The sequence below is a fragment of the Chiloscyllium plagiosum genome, unplaced genomic scaffold, assembly GCF_037043375.1.
Source record: "Chiloscyllium plagiosum isolate Xiang-an unplaced genomic scaffold, Cpla_swu_hap1 HiC_scaffold_31, whole genome shotgun sequence".
Classification (NCBI taxonomy): Eukaryota; Metazoa; Chordata; class Chondrichthyes; order Orectolobiformes; family Hemiscylliidae; genus Chiloscyllium; species Chiloscyllium plagiosum.
In genome coordinates, this window is record NW_028270169.1 from 18,204,386 (window position 1) to 18,227,779 (window position 23,394).

General features: G+C 43.2%; 1 protein-coding gene across 2 annotated transcripts in view; it reads right to left on the bottom strand.

Annotated features, from left to right (window-relative positions):
- cuedc1b (CUE domain containing 1b) overlaps nt 1–23,394 on the bottom strand; it is a 170,661-nt gene that overhangs the window by 28,238 nt on the left and 119,029 nt on the right. For both annotated transcript variants that reach the window (XM_043718351.2, XM_043718352.2), the window contains exon 3: nt 2,520–2,647. In XM_043718351.2, the coding sequence (XP_043574286.2) occupies nt 2,520–2,647 (128 nt within the window). The remainder of the gene's footprint in view (nt 1–2,519; nt 2,648–23,394) is intronic.

The following is a 23,394-nucleotide window of genomic DNA, read 5'->3' on the forward strand; positions in this document are numbered from 1 at the left end:
AATTTAATCCAGACAAGTGTGAGATGATGCATTTTGGGAGTTCAAAAGTATACAGTAAACGGCAGGATCCTCAGGAACATTGATATACATGGGGATCTTGGGTTAAAAGTCCAAAGCTCCCAGAAAGTGGAAACACAAATAGATAAGATGGGATACTGCATGCTTACTGTCATCGGACAGGGCATTGAGTATGAAAGTTAGCAAGTCAGTTGCAGCTGTATAAAACTTTAGTTTGGCCACATTTGGAGTACTGTGTGCAGTTCTAGTTACCACACTACAGGAAGGATTTGGAGAGGGTGCAAAAGATGTTTACCAGGATGTTGCCTGGATTGGAGTGTATTAACTATAAGAGAGGCTGGACAAACTTGGATTATTTTCACTAGAGCATCGGACACAATGTAGCAACCTGATAGATGTTTGTAAAATTATGAGAGGGATGAATGGATAGTAGGAGTCTTTTTCCCAGGATGGAAATGTCAAATACTAGAGGGCATAGGATTAAGGTAAGAGGGGGCAAGTTTAAAAGGAGATCTGTTTTTGCACAATGCCTGGGGTGGTGGCAGAAGCAGGTACCACAGCAATGTTTAAGAAACAGTTAAATAGACACACGAACAGTCAGAGATTGAGGGAGATGGACTGCATGTAGGCAGATAGGAGGAGTTTAGAATAGTATCATGGTCGGCACAAATGTGATGGACTGAAGGGCCTGTTCCTGTGCTGTATTGTTCTTTGTCAAGCTTAGAAACAGGCCATTCAGGCCAACTAATCCATGCTAGCGTTTATGCTCTATCCAAGTCTCTTCTCATCCCTTTGTCTTTCAGTGCACCAGTGACACTACATCACCTTCCATCAGCTGCAGCTACACGAGCATCAGGCTCTGGTTATGTGACAGGTTTTCATTGATGCTGATTACGCAATCCTGATGTAATAAGCTTAAGGAAAAATCCTATCACCAGGAAGTGAAGTGGTCAACAGGAAATATTGCACAAAGGGACTCCAGAACAAGAGTGGTCTTCAGGTGAAGCAAATTTGCAGGGGTGAATGACAATGCAACACTTGATGAAATTCAGTCCCTAATTTAAAGTAATACATTCTTGCCCTTGTCTTTATGTAGTACTTCATTATTTGTGGCAATGCAGTTAAATAGCAAGGTCTGTTGTAATTTGGTAAAGAGTTGGTTGGAGCTTATAAAATTCTCTTCAGTATAAGCTGAAGAACTGGGAGATACAAAACCAAGAACTAAACGCTACCACTGGCACAACAATATAATTACAGCATGACACACTTATACAGGATTTTTCCATTATACACTGGGACGTAAGGGTTTATAATGAAACAGTGAAACAAAAGTGCGATGACAACATGAAAAAAAAGTAAGTTTTTTTAATAGAAAGTGACTGCGTAAGTAAGAGCTATAATATATTTATAGTTATGAATTTTGCTTTACAACACACTTCTGTTCAAACTGAGACTGCCCTCTGATTGCAGCTTGTGTTTGGAAAGTCTTTGCACATAGGAGCAGGCAACTTAGTTGAAATGAACAGCATTGACCCAATTAAACCAATGCTGGAGAAAGGAATAAAAGGGAAATGCAGATTAACTGAAGTAGGTATGACAAGGTTCATTGTGGAGCATAAACCAATTACAACTCCAATTTAAAGTCTTACACTCTTGCCTTTATTTTTAGACATGGAAATGTGTTGCTGGAAAAGCGCAGCAGGTCAGGCAGCATCTAGGGAACAGGAGAATCGACGTTTCGGGCATTAGCCCTTCTTCAGGACTAATTTTTAGACAACAAATTTATTTTATAGTTAACAGCAAAATTGCTGCGACTTGGAGTTGTTCAAAGCCACTAAGCTTCCTTTCAGTTCAAGCTGAGGAACTTGAAGATGCAAAGCAGAGGACTAGATACCAATGACACACTGGGATGTGGACATCACTGACAAGGCCAGTATTTATTGCCAATCCCTGACTGTTCCAGGGGAAGGTGGTGGTACATTGGATCATTAACTGCTGCAGTCATTGGGATGTCACGCCATCCACAGTGCTATTGGGAAAGGTGTTTCAGGATTTAGACCCAGCAACGCTGCCAGGCTTTGCAACATCATGGCAATTCCTATAACATCCAAACTGTGACTTCTCCACAAGAAAAATAATAAAACGGATTTCAAAATGATGACCAGATACTTCAATGGTATTGGCCACCAGCTACCATAACTATTGCTAGTTATGATTCAAACTGAAGGAGAAGTGACCTCTCCGTTCACCTAGATCAGTAAAGAGGGATCTGACATTGAGGGATTGCTGAATCCAAAGCAATTTAAGAAAATTGTGAGTATTGGTAAATGGTGTAATGTCACTCAAAATCCAGGAGGTGGCCTTGATGCCACTCTGGTGTTGACTGATAGATAGTGTGAATAGACGTTGGGCCATTTTTACAGTTTCAAGCTGGCAAAGTGTCACCCACATCCTAAGCCAAGGCCGAGTGTGTGACTGTTGACGACAATTGTGCTGCTTACCGTCGAGGTGGCAGTGGGGGGAGCTGCGGATAACCCTGGTCAAAAACATGCGTGTCATAGGCAGGAGGAGAGTACACAGGAGGAGGCTCTTCATCAGAACTGTCCGGTTCTAGCGTTCTCTCCAAAATCTGGATGAGGGAAAAGGAGAAAATGCAAGTTAAGCTTATGCAAAATTTTACCAGACTCCACATTAAAACAAACACTGCCTAGTTTCGAACAGCCTTCAGCTGAAATTTGCAAATATCTCTGTGAAAGGGGCATCTCTAGAAATAATACCCCCTTACTTAACAAGCCAAGTTTGAAACATCACTAACAGATCATCCCTCATCTTTTTAAAATACAATGCAAATTTGTGTCTTCATAATTGAAGCCTTTCAAAACCCCAATATCATTTTGGTGAATAAGTACCCTATTCCCACCCTTGGCCAATCTACCCTCTCCATTTGTGGTATCGAAAACTGACCCCAATACTCAAACTGCTGCGTGATCAATGCTTTACACCTGAAGCATATTTCTTTTGCCATTCGTTCCAGGCTCTTTGAAACAAAAGCCAACGGCCTTTTTTATGACCTTCTGTCCCTGGGCCCTGGCTTTTAGTGTTTTGAATATATAGTCTTCCAAACCACATTGCAAACTGCTGGAAGACCAATCTCTTGCTATTTAGAAAATATACTGATACACCATCTCAGAATACCTCACACATTCCTGTATTAAACTCCTTATGCTGTAGATTTGTCTAATCACTACATGCCTTTGCACTTCCTATTCCTACACAGAATCATGACCACCTTAGGGGAAAATAAATTCCCATTTCATTCTCAAAAATGCAACTACCTAGTTTTAACCTTCCATTTGTCACAATACTTCTGCAACCTCCACTAATCTCTTCAATCACATCCACATTTGATATTATGGTGTCCACTAAAATGATTAGTCTCTCTCAATTCAGACATGGCTTCTCTTCTGGCCCTCATCACTCATTACCTTAAAAGTCGAAGGGACATAAGCTTGCAGAGATATGACAGACAAGTGATTTGGCCATTCACCACCAGATCAGATTGGACCACATAAAGCACTATTATATCCTGCTCTCATCAGCTAAAAAAATCATCTGGAATGCAAAGATAACCTCCAAACTTCTTTTCTCTATTGCAAACCACCTTCTCCTAGATCTTGCATTCCTATCCTTAACAGATACAAGGAGATTGTAAAATCTTTTTAGCACCAAGATTGAGAACAACTGATCAGCTGCCTCTACAAATTACACCCATCCATCAGAGCAAACATTCCCTCAGATTCTCTGCATCCTCTCCCAGTTCTCCAAGCTTACTGCATCCAGGTGACCCATCTTTTGTTCTCACGACAGTTTTTGTTCAAGACGTGCCTCAGGTGCTGACCACTTCTGTAGTCACCCTTCCCCCACCCTCAGAAAGACAACCTGAACCCATGTCAACCCATGTCTTCTCTAACGTTGTTGAACAATCTGTCAGTTCTCAAATCTATGCTCACCTCTCCCAGAATTTCATGTTTGGTTCACTTGAATTAGCCTTGCCCCCCCCCCCCCCCCCCCGCCAATGGTACTGAAGTGGTTCTTATCCAAGTCACAAATTGCAGCTCGTGAGACTGTGAAAAAGGTGAACCTCCCTCCCTGGCTAGTCTGCAGTGTTTGATATGATGACCACATCATGAATCTTTCAATGCCTCTCCATTATTGTCCAGGTGGCTGGGACTTGGTCCAGTTCTTGTTTATGCAGTCATAGCCAAAGAATCAATTGCAATGACTTCCTTTTCTGCTCTTGCTCTATTACCACAAGCACCTTCCCGTGGATTGATTCATGGTTCCTGCTAATTCTCGCTGCCCTTCAACAACATAAACCAAAAACGCATCACTCATCACGCACATGCTGAAGAAATCCTTTTGTATCTTACCAGTAACACCTCTCAACTCTGCTGAATGACCTGAAATTATTTGTCTGCGTCTCCAGTATTGAGTGTGGGATATGTAATTTTTTTTCTCCAATTAAATATTGGGAAAACGGAGGCTATTATTTTTGGTCACCATCACAAACTCTGTTACCTACCGACCGCTCCTATCAGAGTTGTTAGCAACAAGGCTATTCTCAACCTTGCTATCATAGTTGTTCCTGCAATTGACTTCTGACCACTTATTTGCATCATCACAAAAACTTCTAAAACCACACAGCAGTGGTTTCCTCTAGCTGTGACTGGTCAAGGTTGTTCCTCCCACATTCTATGATCTGTAAATATTAAATCATTCTTAAACTCTAGAACCTGTGCGTTAACTCTCACCAAGTCTTGTTCATCCCCCACTACTGTACTTGCTAGGACCTCAGCTGGATTCCAGTCGTATAACATGAATTTTAAAATTTTCATTGTTGTTTTCAAATCCTTCCATGACCTCATCCCACTTCATCTCTCGAATCTTCTCCTGTCCTACAACCTTTTGAGATACCTGCACACCTTCAATTCTGGCCTCTTAAGTTTGCCTAATTTTGATCACTTCACCATTGGTGGCTATGCCTGTAGTTGCTTTGACCCTAAAATTTGGGGTTCCCTCCAAATCACTCTTTCCTCCTTTACAATGCTCATCAGAACCAACCTCTGACTAACCTTTTGATTATTTGCCCCAAGATCTCCTTATGTAGTTTGATCTAAACTTTGTGATGTCAAGGCATGTTCAAGTTACTGTGTTAAAGTTGTTGTATAAATAGAAGGTATCATTATCTTCTAACAAGAAATATCTGCAGATTGATCAGTAAATGATGTAAGAACATGGAAACTGGGAAGAGCAGCAGGCCATTCAGCCTGCTTGACATTCAAGTAGATCATGACTGATCTTTGACTTCAACACCTCTTTCCCGCATTATCCTTGTAGAGTGTTACAGTTGAACACAATAGAAACAGACCCTTTGGACCAATTTGTCCATGCTAACCAAATATCTGAAATTAATCTAGTCCCCATTTGCCAGCATTTGGCTCATATGCCTCGAAACCCTTCCTAGTCATCTACCCATCCAGATGCCTTTTAAATGTTGTATTTGTATCAGCCTCTACTATTCCCTCTTGCAGCTCATTCCATACACGCTCCACCCTCTGCGTGAACAAGTTGCCCCTTACGTCCCCTTTATATCTTTCCCTTCTCATCTGAAAGCTATGCTCACTAGTTTTGGACTCCCCTACCCTGGGAAAAGTCTGTGGCTATCCAACCTATCCATGTCCTTCATGACTTTATAAACCTCTATAAAGGTCACCCACTCAGCCTCTGGAGCTCCAGTATCCTCTGATAGCTTTAACATATAGAGATCTACTAATCTCTGATAGGACTATACTCAGCTCTTTGGGATAGAGAATTCCAAAGATTCACCAACCTCTGAATAAAACTATTCCTCCTCATCTCAGTCCTTAATGTTCTCACTCTTACTCTGTTAAGTGTTCCTTGGTTTTAGAACCCTCTCTCCCCGCAGCCAAGGGAGCTATCCTTCTTGTAAGAGCCCTGCAAGAATTGTGCATGCTTCAATGTGATAACCTCTCATTCTTCTAAACTCCAGAGAATAAAGACCCAGTCTGTTCAATCCCACCATCCCAGGGATCAGTCTGGTGAATCTTTGTTGCTCTCCCTTTACTGCAAATATATCATTTCTTAGGTAAGGAGATCAAAACTGCACAAAAATATTCTTGATGTGGCCTCACCAAGGCTTTGAACAATTGCTGCAAGAGTTCTTTACTACGGAGTAACATTACAGGTAAACATACCTGCATGTTACGTTTTCATGTTGAAACATCAGGACCCCAATAGATACCTGGGAAAGACACCTGTTAAATCCTGCTGAAGAGAGATTATTCGCTTTATTGCAGGGCTATCTCAAAAATTACCAACACCTCCCCAGGTTACCTCCAATTCTGTGCACACTTATTTTTCAAATTAATGTCTGCTTGAAATCCTTGGTAATTTGATCATAAAATTTATTACTATTGAGACATATGCATATTAAACATTCCTTTCAAAAGCCCCAGGCTCATTAACTTCAAATCAGAAACCAGAAAATAATTGGGACGTACTTGCCTGGGCCTCTTAACTGCATAGGTTTTAAAAGCTACAATTTATACACTCATCTTAAGGGTTTCCAAAGTTTAGTCCCCATCTCAATCAAGGACATTTCATTCCAGCAGAGCCACCTTTTTAATGAAACTATGAATGCTGAGAATGTGAAATAAGAACAGCAAAATACTGATAACATCCCATAGGTCAGTCAACAGCTCTGTTAAAGAAGGCAAAAGTGAGTACTGCAGATGCTGGAAATCAGAGTCTAGATTAGAGTGGTGCTGGAAAAGCACAGCAGGTCAGGCAGCATCCGAGGAGTAGGAAAAATCGATGTTGCAGGCAAAAGCCCGTCATCACATCGATTTTCCTACTCCTCGGATGCTGCCTGACCTGCTGTGCTTTTCCAGCACCACTAGTCTAAGCTCTGTTAAAGAAACATGGACTATAACATTTGCCAGAACTGATTCATGCCAACTTGTTAACCTGATCTTTCTCCTTACAGTTTCTGATGAGCCCACTGTGTCCTTTCAACAATTTAAAATTTTACCCAGTCCCACACGGTGCTCACTCTTTGCATTAGAACGCTTCCTGGTATCAATCCTAAATCTGTTGTAAACACTTTTAACCCTGAGTATTGCTGAAAAATAGACATGCCATCGGCATTTTACATCTTGCTCTGATCGGGACAATGCATAAATACCAGATTTTAAAGGGAGCAACAAAGTATACTGCATGGAACAAAAGGTGCTGATTGTTTGATTAGTTAACTTGTTTTTCAATTCATTCTGGAGATCTGGTCTGCAGTGGCTGGGCCAGCCTTTATTGTTCATCCTGCGCTGCCCTTGAGGTGGTGATGGTGAGCTGCCTTCTTGAACTGCTGCAGTTCATTTGGTGTCCACAGTGCTGATAGTGAGGGAGTTTCGGGATCCAATGACAATGAAGGAATGGCAGTGTACTTCCAAGGCAGGATGGCATGGAAGGAAACTTGCAGATGGCGGTGTTTCTATTTATTTGCTTCCCTCCTCCTTCTGGATGGTCGTGGTGGTGGGTTTAGAAGGTGGAAGAGTACTGGTTCATTAGCTGAGGTGTAGTGGTAGGTGGGAACCAGTAGAAGGTTGGTCTGCCAAATGTCTGACCTGATGCCAGGAGACTTCATGTAACCTGGAATCAATGTTGAGTGCTTCCAGAGAACTCCCTTCATGTGTAGACCACTATCCTCCAAATTGACTCTTGCATTTACAGAGGGCCTCATTTTGCCAAAAGGTGTCAATTCAGTTAACAAAATGAATGGCTTTGAAACAGTCCCAATTGTTATATAAACATCGATATAAATATATATTTTCATGTGAATAGTTTATAATCCAGAGGTGAACCATAAACATTTCCTCAGGTATTTTCCTGCAATCAGAGCAGTCCATTGACTTTAAAATGGAGCATTCATTAGGTTGATATTTCAGGTTGATAGTTAATGTGTACACACACACTGCAATCTATCAACCTGCCATCAATGGTTTTCCCCAAAAAGACTGTCAGTGTCACGGTCTGTTTGATGTTCAAGGGGAAACCAGTCATTCAGGCCCAGGTTCTGGGGTCGATCCACATTCCAATTAAACCGACCAGGCCGAATGGGAGGTGTGGTACTGGAGTGGTTCTGTGATTAGTCTGGCAATCCAATGGGCTTGACAAGTAGTTCAGGAAACCAGGACAAATCCCAATGGAGTTGTAAAGAACATTGCAGAAGTAGAACCTATATTGGCTGTTGACAAAAGTGACCAACAAACAATAAGGTTGTTGTCAAATATCCAACAGTATCTTTAATGCATGTCAGGCAGGTAACTTTACCACCTGAACTCCAGGACCACAGCTGTCTGAAATGGCCTAGCAAGCTGGTTCTATCAAACCCCCATCTTCTGATGCCAACGCGCAATGGGCAGTACATGCCGGTCTTTGCAGTAACAGTCACACCCAGGAAAGAAGAATGTTGTTTTGAAATTCCGAATGAGTCTGGGAAATTTGACACACTTTGACAATTGAAACTATCCTACAATTACACGTAACGAGAATTATAGCAATCATTTGCATCAGTCTTTCAAAAGAAGGGGATTGCCCAAAGTCCATCGACCAGCACACTCTGGAGGCAGTGATTGTTAATGTCACTCAAGTGAAATACTGAAAGCTTTTTCAGTCGAACGTGTCCTTCCCTCCAGTAGTCCACATGCAGTCTGCAGCATATACATATACAGCAGATCCCCAGTTCACACAGTCTGCAGTAAAGGTCTCCAACTCTACTCTTCCACATGCCTTGGTTCCGTTAATAAATATTTTTGTAAAAGATACTAGAATCAGCTCAACCTGCAGCCATGACCAGTTTAAGTGCTTTTTTAAAAAATCATTCTTGTGAGGTGAGTATTACTAGGCAGGCCAGCATTCATTGCCCATCTCCAATTGCCTTGGCGGTAGTGAGCTTGACCCACTGCGGCCCTTGAGATGTTGATACACCAACACAACTGTTGGTAATGGAGCTCCAGGACTTCGGCCCTGCAATAGGGGAGGCATGACGTTATCATTCCAGCAGACGGTCTGAAACTTGGAGGGGAACCTGCAGATGGGGCTGTTCCCACGTGCCATTAAACTTCTGGGCAGTAGAGGTAGTGGTTTCGAAAAGTGCCAGGCTGAAGCAGGTTTGGTGAGTTACTGCAGTGCATCCTGTAAACAGTACACACTGCTGCCACCATGCATTAGTGGTGAGGGGAGTGAACGTTAAAATGGTGAATAGGTGCCAAATCAAGCAGGCTTTGTCGTGCTCAATGGTGTCAAGTTTCACCAGTGTTGCTGAAGCTGGTGAATGTAAGTAGAGAGTATTCCCTCACACCCCTGTCTTACATCTTGCAGATGTGGACAGGCACCAGGGAGACGGGTCGTATTACTCACCGGAGAATTCTGAGCCTCTGACCTGCACTTATTGCCACACGGCTCATCCAGCTCAGTTTCTGGTCAGTAGTAGTCCCAAAGATAGTCATACTGGAGGATTCAGCAATCATAATAGAATTGAATATTGCAGGACAATGGTTAGCTTTTCTTATTGGAGTTGCTCATTGCCTGGCTCTTGTGTGGCCAAAATGTCACTTGCCACATATCAGCCCAAACCTGGATATTGTCCAGGTCTTGCTGCAAACAGACACAGATTATTTAAGTATCTGAGGAGTTGTGAATGGTGCTGAAAACTGTGCAATCAGAAAACATCCCCACTTTTGATCTTACAAAGGAAGGAAGCCGCTGATGATGTTTGATCTTGGGTACTAACCTGAGAAACTCCCACAGTGACATTCTGGGACTGAGATGGCTGGCCTCCCACAGTCACAACCATCTTCTTGTGCGCTGGTATGACACTAAGCAGTTGGGTATGTTTTCCCGCCAATTCCCACTGACTCCCAGTTTGCGAGGGCAGCTTGAAATCACACTCAGGTCAACTGTTGCCTTAATGTTGAGGAGAGTCACTCTCACCTCACCTGTGTAGTTCAGCTCTTCTGTCCATGTTTGGACCACGACTCTAATAAAATCAGGAGTGGAGCGGTCTCAGCCCGAAGGGATATATGTTAGATATATGAACAGAAGTACCCAAAAGTAGAGTGGAGTCTGAAATAATTAATGGTCTTGGTTAATCTGCAACCAGAACACAACCTTTCCACTTCAGCATTTGCTTTGCAGTTCCTAACAAGTGTGTGCTTGGCTCAGTTGGTGCCCCTCTCACTGCTCAATTAAGGGTTCAGTCCCTTCTTGAGTCTACAATCTAGACTGAAGATTCAGTACAGTAACAGAAGGAATGCTGTCATCCTGGGGGCATCAGATGAGAGGCTGATCAGAGTCCATTCTGATAAAGAGCAAGCAAGTTCACTTGGTATTCTGGCCAATAACCATTCCTCTTAAACACCTCCAAAAACTAGACTCAGGGTCAACTGATTTTGTATTTTGAGAGACCTTAGCCTACGCAAAACGGTGACACAACAACCATAGCTGCATTTCAAAATAATTCACTGTATGTGAAGTATTTTGGGGAGTGTTGGTGAGCTTACTAAGGTGCTGTTTGCAAATTAGCTGCTATGTTTCTGACTGTACAACAGCAATTGCATTTCAAAAGTTAAAATCGCATAACACCAGGTTATAGTCCAAGAGGTTGATTTGGAAGCACTAGCTTTCGGAGCACAGCTCCTTCATCAAATACCTGACAAAGGAGCAGCGCTCTGAAAGCTAGTGCTTCCAAATAAACTTGTTGGACCATAACCTGGTGCTGAGTGATTTTTAACTTTGTCCACCCCAGTCCAACACCGGCTCTTGCATATCACTTCAAAAGTAGTTCATCAGGCGTAAACACTTCCAGTCGTCCCGATTTTCTAAATGGTGCCAAAGAAATATAATGTTTTCTTTTAACTGTAACTTCACTCATGAAACAGCCGGAGCTCAAATTATTATGGATTCGTGATAGTTCTGCTTTTCCCAATTTTAGTTTTATCTGTTGCTCCTTTTTGCAAAAGTCCTTTCTGAGACCCCTCCACAATTTTATCACCAGCAGTGCATCTTCTATCAACCAACAGCCACACAGTTAACTGTTTGACTCAGCCTGCTTCTATGTATTGTGAGGATTCGTGATGACACTATGGCTTTAAGAGACATATTTTGTTCTGGGTTCTTCATGAAGAAAGGTTGAGATCAGAGTTGGTGATCGGTCTGCTTCAAAAAGCATAAAGTTAACAGCTTGTATGGACCTTGGGTTTCTGAGGTTGGAGCAATAGAAACAGCCTAATGAGTGGGTCAAGCTCCCACAGAACTGGGATTTTCAGGTTTAGTTTTCAGTAGCGGTCGCTGGGGTCTTGAAGCTGGGTTTGGAAATTGCAGTACAACTCTCTCGGCTACTCTTCCTCAGAATTCTGTTGAGATGTTTTTTCTCCTGAACTACAGAATTGTCTGAGAGACAATCTATTTTACTGAATTTGCCTTTGTCAAGGGGTGTGGCTATGGAATGTTACTACGTTGGAGCAGTCACTGTTTAGTAGTAAAATAAAGTATCGTTCAGTTAAATTTTCCTAGAGACTTAATTATTCCAGTTTCTTCATTCTTTTGCTGTATTTTACTTACAGTATAGGAATAAAGTGTGTTTTGCTTCAAATCTGATGGATTGACCAATCAAATTGCATTTGAAATGCAATACTTTACACTTAGAACAGTTAGGGTCTAGACAATCTTCTGAATATATTGAGGGGTTTGGTCTGATCCGTAACAGAATGTTTTACTCAAAAAGAATAACTTCCTCTGTAGCCTCAATGCATTCCTTTTTTAAATATTTACTTTGAAGTAATTCACAGAGGACATTGAGACTGCATGGAAGAGTTAGGCCCCAAATCGAGTCTGGGCCTTCCTTAGTTTAGTGAATAATTCCCCGGTTTCTTAAAGTGATTTGAGAGAGGGGGTTGGTCCCAAATCACGTAAAACAGGAACAGGAGGAAGGGAGGAAGAAGAGTTCAACAGAGAACTGTCATCCCTGGGGCCTGGATGTGCAAAAACAAAGTGCTATGAGTTCCTGTGTCTCCCATCAGATGATGGCACAGTTACGGAACTGGAATTTACACTCGCTGGCCCGAGACACTGAGACTGACAGAAACTCAGTCTTTTCAAGACGCCCCTCGAGATAGCTTCAAAAGTATTGCTGTCTCACAAATGGAGATTATGCGATTGAAGCTCTTCCAAAATTCTTACTATAAACATCATGAGGGAGAGGGGTGCTGATATTTCTGTTGTCATTTTTGCTAATCCAAGACAGGTGCTTTGTTCTGTTTGCTCAGTAGAAATTTCCATATTACAAAGAAGGAATGTGTGGCAGCCTCAGGGCTGTTTAAAGGAGAGAACCTCATAATTGGTTACATAGAATCACTACAGTGTGGAAACAGGCCATTCGGCCCAACAAGTCCACACCGACCCTCTGAAGAGTAAGCCACCCAGACCCAATCCCCATTACTCTACATTTACCCCAGACCTACACATCCCTGAACACTATGGGCAATTTAGTACGACCAATTCACCTAACCTGAACATCTTTGGATTGTGGGAGGAAACCGGAGCACCCAGAGGAAACCCACACAGACATGGGGAGAGTGTGCAAACTCCACACAGTCACCCGAGGCTGGAATCGAATCCGATCCCTGGCGCTGTGAGGCAGCAGTGCTAACCACTGAACCACCATTTCATTTTCTTCTGGAGCGGCTGCCTGTTGTTGGAGTTCACTTTCAGAGGCACTGGTTAAGCGTAAGGTGTCATCGCATTCTCAAAAGGCTCCAGGTTCAAATCCCACTTCAGACTTTTAAATATAGAAGCTGGTCACTCTAATGCAACACTGAGGGAGTGCTGCAATGTCAGAGGTGCCATCTTTCAGATCAGCTCTTAAACGGAGGCCCCAACTTACCTACTCACGGGGATAAAAATGATCTTATGCCACCATTTCAAGGAAGTTCTCCTTGATCTCCCCTCCAACATTTATCCACCAATCAACATCACAAAAGAGAAATCACCTGGCCATGATGACATGACCTGTTTGTGTGAATTTGCTGAGAGCTAATTGGGCGCCGTGTTTCAAACTTTACAACAGACACTACACTTCAAAGCTACCTAATTGAGGCAATCAGAGGTCATGAAAGGTTTTCTTTCAGCTTGCCTGTAATCCTAGGCAGTAAAATGGTGGCAGGGCATTCAACCATAAAAGGCAGCCCTCTTAATCTCACTCAACAAACACTTTCCAATCTCCACACCATTAAGTGCAAAGCAACTTTCTGGTCCGTACGATTCACTATCGCACTGGTTAACTGCTGACACAGAGAGGGAATGCTCAGAGAGCTTCTCAGCAGGCCTAGCCCCTCCGTGCAAATGACACTGTCATACAAAGACAGGACGTTCTCCTGGAGATGAACGGGCAAGGACACTGATACATACACAGAGCTCCAGGAAGGAATTTGGACTCCCTTCAATTGTACATACAGTCACAGAGCTGTACAGCACGGAAACAGACCTTTGGTCCAACTCATCCATGCTGACTAAATATCCTAAATTAATCTAATCCCATTTGCCAACATTTGGCCCATATCCTCTAAACCCTCCCTATTCATATACCCATTCGGATGCATTTTAAATGTTGTAATTGTACCAGCCTCCCCCAATTCCTCTGGCAGCTCATTCCATGCACACAAGCTCTGCATTAAAAAGTTGCCCCTTCAGTTCCTTTTAAATCTCTCCCTTCTCACCTTGACCTCTGCCCTCTGGTTTTGCACTCCCAAACTCTGGGAAAAATATCTCACCCTATCCATGCCCCTCATGATTTTATGAACTTCTACAAGGAAAACAGCCCCAGCCTATTCAGCCTCTCCCTATAGCTCAAACCCTCCAATCTCATCAACATCCTTGTAAGTCTTCTCTGCACCCTTTCAAGTTTAACATCTTTCCCATAGCAGGGAGACCAAAATTGAATGTAGTATTCCAAAAGTGGTCTAACCAATGACCTGTACAGTCACAACATGACCTCCCAATTCTTGTACTCAAAGCACTGACCAATAAAGGCTCAAGACAAAATCATTGCATAAATTTCAACACTTGTAACAATAGGCACTAAGCATGTTTGATTAGGAATTCACATGACTGTAATAAGTCACATCTTTTACAATAGATCAGGGGTCTTCGCAACTGAAACCCAGGAATAGGATTAGTATGTTCAGCTGGCACTTGGAGTTAAAGCCTGTGTTAATGGTTAGTTACATTCAAATGTTACTTATGTCTACAAGCAGATGAATAGTGATTAACCTTTCTGCAATCCCCATCACCCACCTTCTGGAACATCTGCAAATACAGAGGTTTTCAGCTCAGCAAGATTAACCCTTAACTGTTGAAGCTGCAGGACACAGAATTATCATTCAGGAGTTGGGAGCAGATGTCCATTCCTGGATACCCCCAAGGTGGTGGTCTTGGCGAACCTTCTCCCTGAACTGCTGCAGTCCATTTGCTGACAATGCTCCCATAATTCATGAAATTCCAGGATAATCCCTCAGCAACGATAAACCAAAGGCAAAATATATGGTCAAGATGGCTTGGAACTCGGAAGTCATCTTTACTCTTGTTGACAATAAAGGTCACATATATGAGAGAGATATAAGTGGTATGGGTTACTATGAGGACTGTAGTTGGGGAGGGGGATGAAATGGATGCACTGTAGATGGAGTCATGGGTGAGTTCCTTCAGGGCAGTCAAGTGTTTTGAAACGTGGAGGATCCCATTTCAACGACACACACGAGTCAGATCCAAGTCTAGCTTTACATGCCAGACAAAGGGAAAACAGTTCCTTTCACCTTTTCCACCAAAAAGTATTAACCAAGTTAAAAATCACACAACACCAGGTTATAGTCCAACAGGTTTAATTGGAAGTACACTAGCTTTCGGAGCGACGCTCCTTCATCAGGTGATATCACCTGATGAAGGAGCGTCGCTCCGAAAGCTAGTGTGCTTCCAATTAATCCTGTTGGACTATAACCTGGTGTTGTGTGATTTTTAACTTTGTACAACCCCAGTCCAACACCGGCATCTCCAAATCATAAGTATTAACCAATGAACAAGAATGGTTAAAATCGTACAAAGGAAATCTTATGCTGTTATTTTATCAGGGAAAGCTCATCAGCCGCACATAATTAACTGTGAATCAAACTTACCCCGGAAAGAGAAACCAAAATGCATTTTGATCAGGGCAGATGAGAAGGCCTGAACAATTGGGTCCTCACTTCTAGCTACGCACTTCCTTCTCCAACAGGTCTTGAAGGAACCTGGCCCTCTGGCTGGGATGTTGGAGATGGAGATACAGTCAGATTTCTTCCCTATCCTCTGATGATCTGAAGAGACGGTGATGGAGCTCCCTTATGTGGAGTTGCTATGACCTGCGATCACCTGTGAGATGTGTGGGGCGGGCATCACCTGGTTACAAGACAAGCAAGGGAAGCACCGATGCCACAACATTAACACGCAGGGACCAGCTCTTTCCTGTAAATCCCACGGTGCTTTCGAGTCTTGGAGGAGTCTTACAGACCTATGCCTGCTGTTCATATACTTCAGTGATTCCAAGTCTACTTATTGCAACCAGACCAAGCGATGGGATCCGGGGAATATGGGAGCTGCTAGCAGAAAAGCAACCAATGTTCATCGAACTTGCCGTGTATCTTTCTAGTCCAGTAGTTTGATGCATCAATAATGGAGTTCTTGATTGATCACAGCAAACAACGTCCAGTAATATAAAAGCGTGATGCAAGTAGAGTCCCAATGATTAAGAGCTTTCAACACCACCTTTGATTCACATTACAGCCCTATTACAGACAACTATCCCGTTCATTGACTCAAACCAAAATTTGACACAGACTCATGTGAGGACGTATAGGGAGGCAAATAACCAGAAACGTGGTCAAAAGTAAGTCTTGAAGAAGGAGAAGGAGGCAGAGAGATTTTGCAAAGGAATTCCTGAGGTGAAGTATGGTCAGTTGTCGTCCATTCACACTGGAGAAATTAGAAGCGGGTAGGCACAAGTGGCCAGAATGAGAATATCACTGTAATCTCAGAGAACTGTACAGAGACATGGAGAACTGAAGCAATGGAGGATCGGCAAACAAGGATGAGATATTTAAAAGTGAAATGTTGTTTGACAGGAATGAGTTTAGTGTAGATCTAAAAGCGCAGGATGAAGGGTAAAATTGAACACAGCCAGCAGAATTTCAGATCGAAGTTTATGCCCCAAGTCACCTTGGAAAATAAGGCACAGCAAGTGACTGTGGTGTTATTGGAGGAGCACTTTGGGACCAGTGACCATATTCTATTTAGTTTCAAAATAGTTGCAGATGAGTCTGGTCCACAAGTTAAAGTTCTAAATTGGGACAAGACCAATTCTGATAGTATTAGACAGAAACTTTCAAAGGTTGATTGGAGGAAAGCTGTTCACAGGTAAAGGGGCAGTCGGCAAGTGGGAGGCTTTCAAAAGTGAAATACTGAGAGTTCAGGGCCAGCATGTTCCTGTTAGTGTGAAGGGAAAGGCTGGTAAGAGTAGGGAACACTAAATGGTTTGAGATATTGAGGCCCTGGTCAAGAAAACGAAGGAGGAAGGAGGAGAAGTATTGACAGCTTGGCTCAAGAGAATCCCTTGAGGTGTATAAGGGGTGGAGGAGTACACTTAAGACGGAAATTAGGACTGCAAAAAGGGGACATGAGATAGTTTTGGCAGAGGAAGAGTAGAGGCATGGACTATTATCTAAATGGGGAGAAAATTCAGAAGTCTGAAGTACAAAGAGACTTGGGAATTCCAGTCCAGGATTGTCTCTAGGTAAACTTGCAGGTTGAGTTAGTAGTTAGGAAGGTAAATGCAATGATGACATTTATTTTGAGAGTACTTGAATATAAAAGCAGGGATGTACTTCTGAGGCTTTATAAGGCTCTGGTCAGACCACATTTGGGGTATTGTGCGCAGTTTTCAGCCCCATATCTGAGGAAGGATGTATTGGCCCTGGAGTGTGTTCAGACGAGGTTGACGAGAATGGTCCCAGTAATGAAAAGCTTAACATACGAGGAATGTTTGAGGACTCTGGGTTTATACTCAATGGAGTTTAGAAGGATGAGGGGGGATCTAATTGAAACATACAGAATACTGAATGGCCTGGACAGAGTAGATGTTGGGAAAATGCTTCCATCGGGAGGAGAGACTTGGACTCGAGGGCACAGCCTTAGAGTAAAGGGAAGTCCTTTTAGAACAGGGGTAAGGAGAAACGTCTTCAGCCAGAGAGTGATGAATCTATGGAATTCATTGCCACAGAAGGCTGTGAAGGCCAGGTCATTGAGTATATTTAAGACTGAGATAAAAAGGTTCTTGAGTATCAATGGGATCAAGGGTTATGGGGAGAAAGTGGGAGAATGGGGTTGGGAAACTTATCAGCCATTATTGAATAATGGAGCAGATTCAATGGACTGAATGGCTTAATTTCTCCTCCTATGTCTTATGGTCTTATAGATAAGATATAGGAGAATCCAAAGAGATTTGACAAGTTTATTAAGGGTAAAAGTGTAACTAAGGAGAGGATAGGGCCCCTTAAAGATCAACGAGGACATCCATGTGTGGAACCACAGGAGATGGATGAGATCCCAGACATATATCTGGGTCCACTGTCATTTAAATAACTATTCATCATTTAAATAAACGATTTGGATAAGAATACAGGAAGAATAGTCAAGTAAGTTTGCAATAACACCAAACTTGGTGGTAGAGTGGACAATGAAGAAGGTTATCTAAGAGTACAACAGGATTTTGATCAACTGGGAAATGGACTGAGCAACAGCAGATGGGAGTCTAATTCAGATAAATGCAAGGTGTTGCGTTTTTGTAAGACAAACCATGGCAGTATTTACACAATTCATGGTTGGACCCTGGGAGTATTGTCGAAGAGATTGTGCTAGGGTGCAGTTTCTTGAAAGCGGTGTCATGGGTAGACAGGGTGAAGGGGGTATTTGGCACACTTGCCTGCACTGAGTCACAGAACTGAGTACAACAATTGGGGCATCATGCTACAGCTGTACAAGACATTTGGAGTACTGCACACAATTCTCGTCATCCTGCTACGGGAAGGATGTTATTAAAGGGAAAGGGTGCAAACAAGAATGTTACAGAGACTGGAAAGTTTCAGTTAAAAGCAGAGGCTGTGACTTATTTCTCTGAAGTGTCAGATGCTGAGGGGTGGTCTTAAAGAGGTTAATAAAATCATGAGGGACATAGGTAAGGTGAATAACAAAGGTTTCTCCCCCAGGTAGGGGAGTCCAAAACTAAGGGCACAGGTTTAATGTGAAAGGGAAAGATTTAAAAGGGATCTAAGGGGCAACTTTTTCACACAGATGGTTGTGCATATATAGAACAAGGCTGCCAGAGGAAGTGGTCAGTACAATTACAACATTTAAAAGACATTTGGATAGATACGTGGATAGAGAAGATTGAGAGGGATATGGGACTAGTTCAGTTTAGGAAACCTGGTTGGCATGGGCCGAAGGGCCTGTCTCCGACTCTGACTCAGTCTGCTTTTACCGAACCTGCTACAGTTGACATATCACATCTCAAACCCCTCCCCTCTCATAATCCAGAATGTGTGAGAGGGAGCCAAAGCTGAGAAATGTCACTATATCTGGAGCAATCAATGACAAAAATTGCATCTTCTGAAAAGCTGAAGATTTACATCTTTTCAGACATTTTGAAAAGGTATATGCCAACAATCAAGCATACACTATCAGAGCATTTCCAATTTCCTAATAATCAATACTAGATATTTACCAGTGTCAAAGCCACAAGCAGGAGCCAAGTCAAAATGATAGAACAAACCACACCTCAAACAGAAAACAGTCCTTTCCATGAATGTTGTGGTGTTGCTGAAGGCTTTGACATTAATGCCATGTAGGATGGAAAGTGGAGAGGAGCAAATAAGGAGAAAGGTGTGGAACATTCTAGACATATTTTGGATATGTGCCACATTACAACAATGGGTCTGGCAGTTTGAGGAACTTGTTGAACATGTTGGTCAGATGGGTAGACATCTTATTAAAGAAATTAATGACATTTTTATAGGACCCTTTGCATCCTCCAAATTATAAACTGGAACCTCTGGCAAAGTGTGGGAGCCAATTTCCAGTTCTCAAAAAACAACCACCAAAATTGATTCAAAACCAAAACTTGCTGGGGGATCGCAGCAGGTCTGGCAACACCTGCAGAGAGAAAGCAGAGTTTAACGAATCAGGCTCAGTAACCCTTCTTCAGAAGGGAACCAGAATAGACCGGATAAACCTGTTCTGTAAGGTGCGTCTCTGGATCCACAGTAATAGGTTTGATTCGTTCCTGCCCTCCGAAGTGGTCCAAGCGAGCCACTCAGTTCAAGGGTAATTTGGTATGGGCAGTAAATGCTAGCCTTGGTAGAGAAGCTCCAACAATGCAGCACTCCCTCTGTGTTACACAAGAAGGTTACACCGCATGTTAAAGCTAGTGGATTGTGAGCTAAAACTTTGTTGATTAAATCTCTCAGTCTCAATGTCCACCGTGGAGCTCCAATAAAGTTCCAACAGTCGTGCTCCCACTCTAACAGACCCTCACTCTTGCAGTTCATACTGAAGGATCACAACAATTCTCAGTTCAGGCTAGATACCAGCATGGACTGGGTCAGAAGACCGATATTCTGAACTTTTTACTTTATTTTCTTAATTTATCCCAATGACCTATAATGCTGGACGATTTATTTCTTTAAGTTACTAATTTTATTTTTGTTTCCTAGAATTTGATCTTAAGTACCTGTATCTGGGTACCCTTGTATGGCACTGTAATGTGGTGACTGTAAACTTTTCACTGTACTGATTTGAGTGCATGTGAATAAAGCTAACTCATTGAGTAATTCAATACTCAAGCCTCGACGTAGGATTATGGCAAGAAAATGTTTGGAAAGCACTATGCTAAAGACTCTGGGATTCTGAAGAAGTGTCACTGGATCTGAAATGTTCACTCTGCCAGACCTGCTGAACTATTTCTGTTCTTGTCCCTGGGGTGTAGCTTGATCTCATGATCCATTTCTTCAGATGTAAGAACCAAATTGGCACTCACTGTTATTTCTCAGTCGATATTAAAAGGATTTAAAACTAAATTGAATGATGATTGGTGATCGATGCTGGCACTGAGGATATTTTAGACCAGCTGCAGTAACTTTACTCAAGCATCACAAGGAAATACTTGAAGGAAAGTGACTTAGATTAGATTAGATTCTGTACAGCGTGGAAACAGGCCCTTCGGCCCAACAAGTCCACACCGGCCCTCCGAAGAGAAACCCACCCAAACCCATTCCCCTATCCTACCCTACATTTAGGAGAAAGTGAGGTCTGCAGATGCTGGAGATCAGAGCTGAAAATGTGTTGCTGGAAAAGCGCAGCAGGTCAGGCAGCATCCAGGGAACAGGAGAATCGACGTTTCGGGCATAAGCCCTTCTTCAGGAATGAGGAAAGTTTGTCAGAAAAATGTCTACCCTACATTTACCCCTGACTAACGCACCTAACACTGTGGGCAATTTAGCATGGCCAACTCACCTGACCTGCACATCTTTGGACTGTGGGAGGAAACTGTAGCACCCGGAGGAAACCCACGCAGACACGGGGAGAATGTGCAAACTCCACACAGACAGGCGGGAATCGAACACAGGACCCTAGTGCTGTGAGGCAGCAGTGCTAACCACTGACCACCGTGCCGCCCATATGTAGATGGTCAGTGTGAAGAAACATGTTTCTATGGTACAATGTTACCATAACCTGATCTATCTTTTAAATTGAAAAGTATTAAATTAATTATAGTGAGTAGAATAAGAGAGGCAACTTGTTTGTCGTGTTTTCAAAGCAATTAAATGCCTTCTTTATAGGGATGACCTCCACTCTATAATAGAGGAGCTATTCAGGTTGTTGGGCTACAACATAACAGTTGTGTTTCTCTGCAACCTCGCACTATAGAAAATCACTACAGAAAATTGCACTGTCGAGGATCACCACAGAAAATTGCTCTAACTGTTCAGTAGAAAGTTTGCTTTATCCAAACAGCGTCCACAATTAGTCAATTGCGTCATAGCCAATTTGTGCTGACGAAACACGAGTTATACCAGAACCACCCGTACACACCAAGACTGCCCGATAGGCGGTGTGGCCTCTAGCTAGCTACTGCCACTACAGTCAACCACACTGAGCAGATCTATAACTCCTCACAGGCTGAGGCCCTGTTGCAAGTCTTTCCCTGTACGTCTGGCTTACGTCACCAGGCAGCAGCACGAAGGCATCACAGCACCAGGTCATTTTGGTTCTCCACTTGCTGATGGAACTTCAGTTATCTACCACACAGGGAAACGGTACAGACTTGGGAAGAGTCGGGCACAGGGAGTATTACAGGAAATGGGAGCCTGTGTTCTTCCAGTAGGAGCCATTCTGCAATGTAACCGGGACAGAGGTACCGTACAAAGTCAAAAAAAGAGGGGCCGGTTAAGATGATCACAGGAACAAGAAGCTGTTTCTGACAAGGCTTGGAACAGACCTTCACACCCATACTTTTAAATGCTGCTGAAGGCTGCAGGAGTTCCTGAGGCTGCAATTCAACCACAGAATCATTCAAGAGGCAACCATAGCTGACAAAGCAAGTCAGGGTCAGCATAAAAGCAAAAGGAAAAGCATCCAATGTGGTGAAGATCAGTGGGAAGCCAGAGGATTGGGAAGTCTTTAAAAACCAGCAAAGGATAACCAAAAAAAAACACAGTAAGGGAGAAAAGATGAAATATGAGACTAAGCTAGCTAGTATAAGACAAGATTGCAAAACTTTTTTTTAAAGGTATCTAAAAGAGAGAGGTAAGAGTGGACATTGGAACCACTGGAAATGAGGCTGGAGATGTAGCAATGGGAAACAAAGAAACAATAGAAGAAGTGAGTGGGTACACTTTACATCAGTTTTCACATCTGAAAGTGGATAAATCCCCCTGACCAGATGGACTACACCCTCGAGTTCTGAAAGAGATAGTTGAGGAGATTGTAGAGGCATTCGTGGTGACCTTTCAGGAACCACTGGTGTCAGGACAGGTCTCAGACGACAAACTGATGAACGTAACACCCCTGTTTAAGAAAGGAGGGAGACAAGCAGGAGGCAGGAAGAACATAGCAAGCCAGGCAGCAGCAGGAGGTGCAGAAGTCAGGTGGAACCCTTCTTCAGGACTGGGGGGTGGGAGTAAGGGGAGCTGCAGATAAAGGAGGGAGGGTGGCGGGATGGTGAGGGAGTGATAGGTGAACTCAGGTAGGGGGTATGGCCTGGTTGGTCGATGGGAAGAATGAATCTGCTTGGTAGCTGCAAGGAAGGATCAATGAGAGGAATGGAAGGGATGGAGAGGGGCTGAGAAGGGAGTCGGGGATGGGAAGAGGTCATTTGAAATTGGAGAACTCAATGTTGAGTCCTCCGGGCTGTAGGCTACCCAGGCGGAGGAGTTCTTCCTCCAATTTGTGGTTTGGTTTGTTGTGGCCAAGGATGGAGGAGGCCATGGATGGCCATGTTGAAGAGGGAATGGGAAGGGGAATTAAAATGGGCGGTGACTGAGAGGTCAGGTCAGCCCCTGTAGGCCCAGCTGAGATGCTCAGCGAAACGTGACTTACTAGGTCGTACCTTCTACCTGTGTTCATTCCTCCCATCAACCAAACCCGAGTTCACTTATCTCTACCTCACCACCCTGCCTCTCTCCCCACCCAAAACCCTCGCCCCTCCTTAATCTGCAGCTCCCCACTACACCTATCCCTAGTCCTGAAGAAGGGTTAAACCCGAAACGTTGAGTTTTCCACCTCCTGACGTTGCCTGGCTTGCTGTGTTCTTCCAGCCTCCTGCTTTTCTACCTTGGACTCCAGCATCTGCAGTTGTTTTGTCTCTAGCTAAGAAGGGAGGGAGACAGAGATCGGAAGCTGGTTAGCCTGACCTTGGTCATTGGAAGATTTGAGAGTCTATTATTAAGGATGAGACTGCGAAGTACTTGGAAGTGCACGGTAAAATAGGGCGGAGTCAGCACGGCTTCGTCATGGGGAGGTCATGTCTGACAAATCTGTCAGAATTCTTTGAGGAGGTAAAAAGCAAGTTAGAGAAAGGAGAGCCAGTAAATGTGATCTAGTTAGATTTCTGGGAGGCCTTTGACAAGGTGGCACACAGGAGGCAACTAAATAAGAGCCCACAGT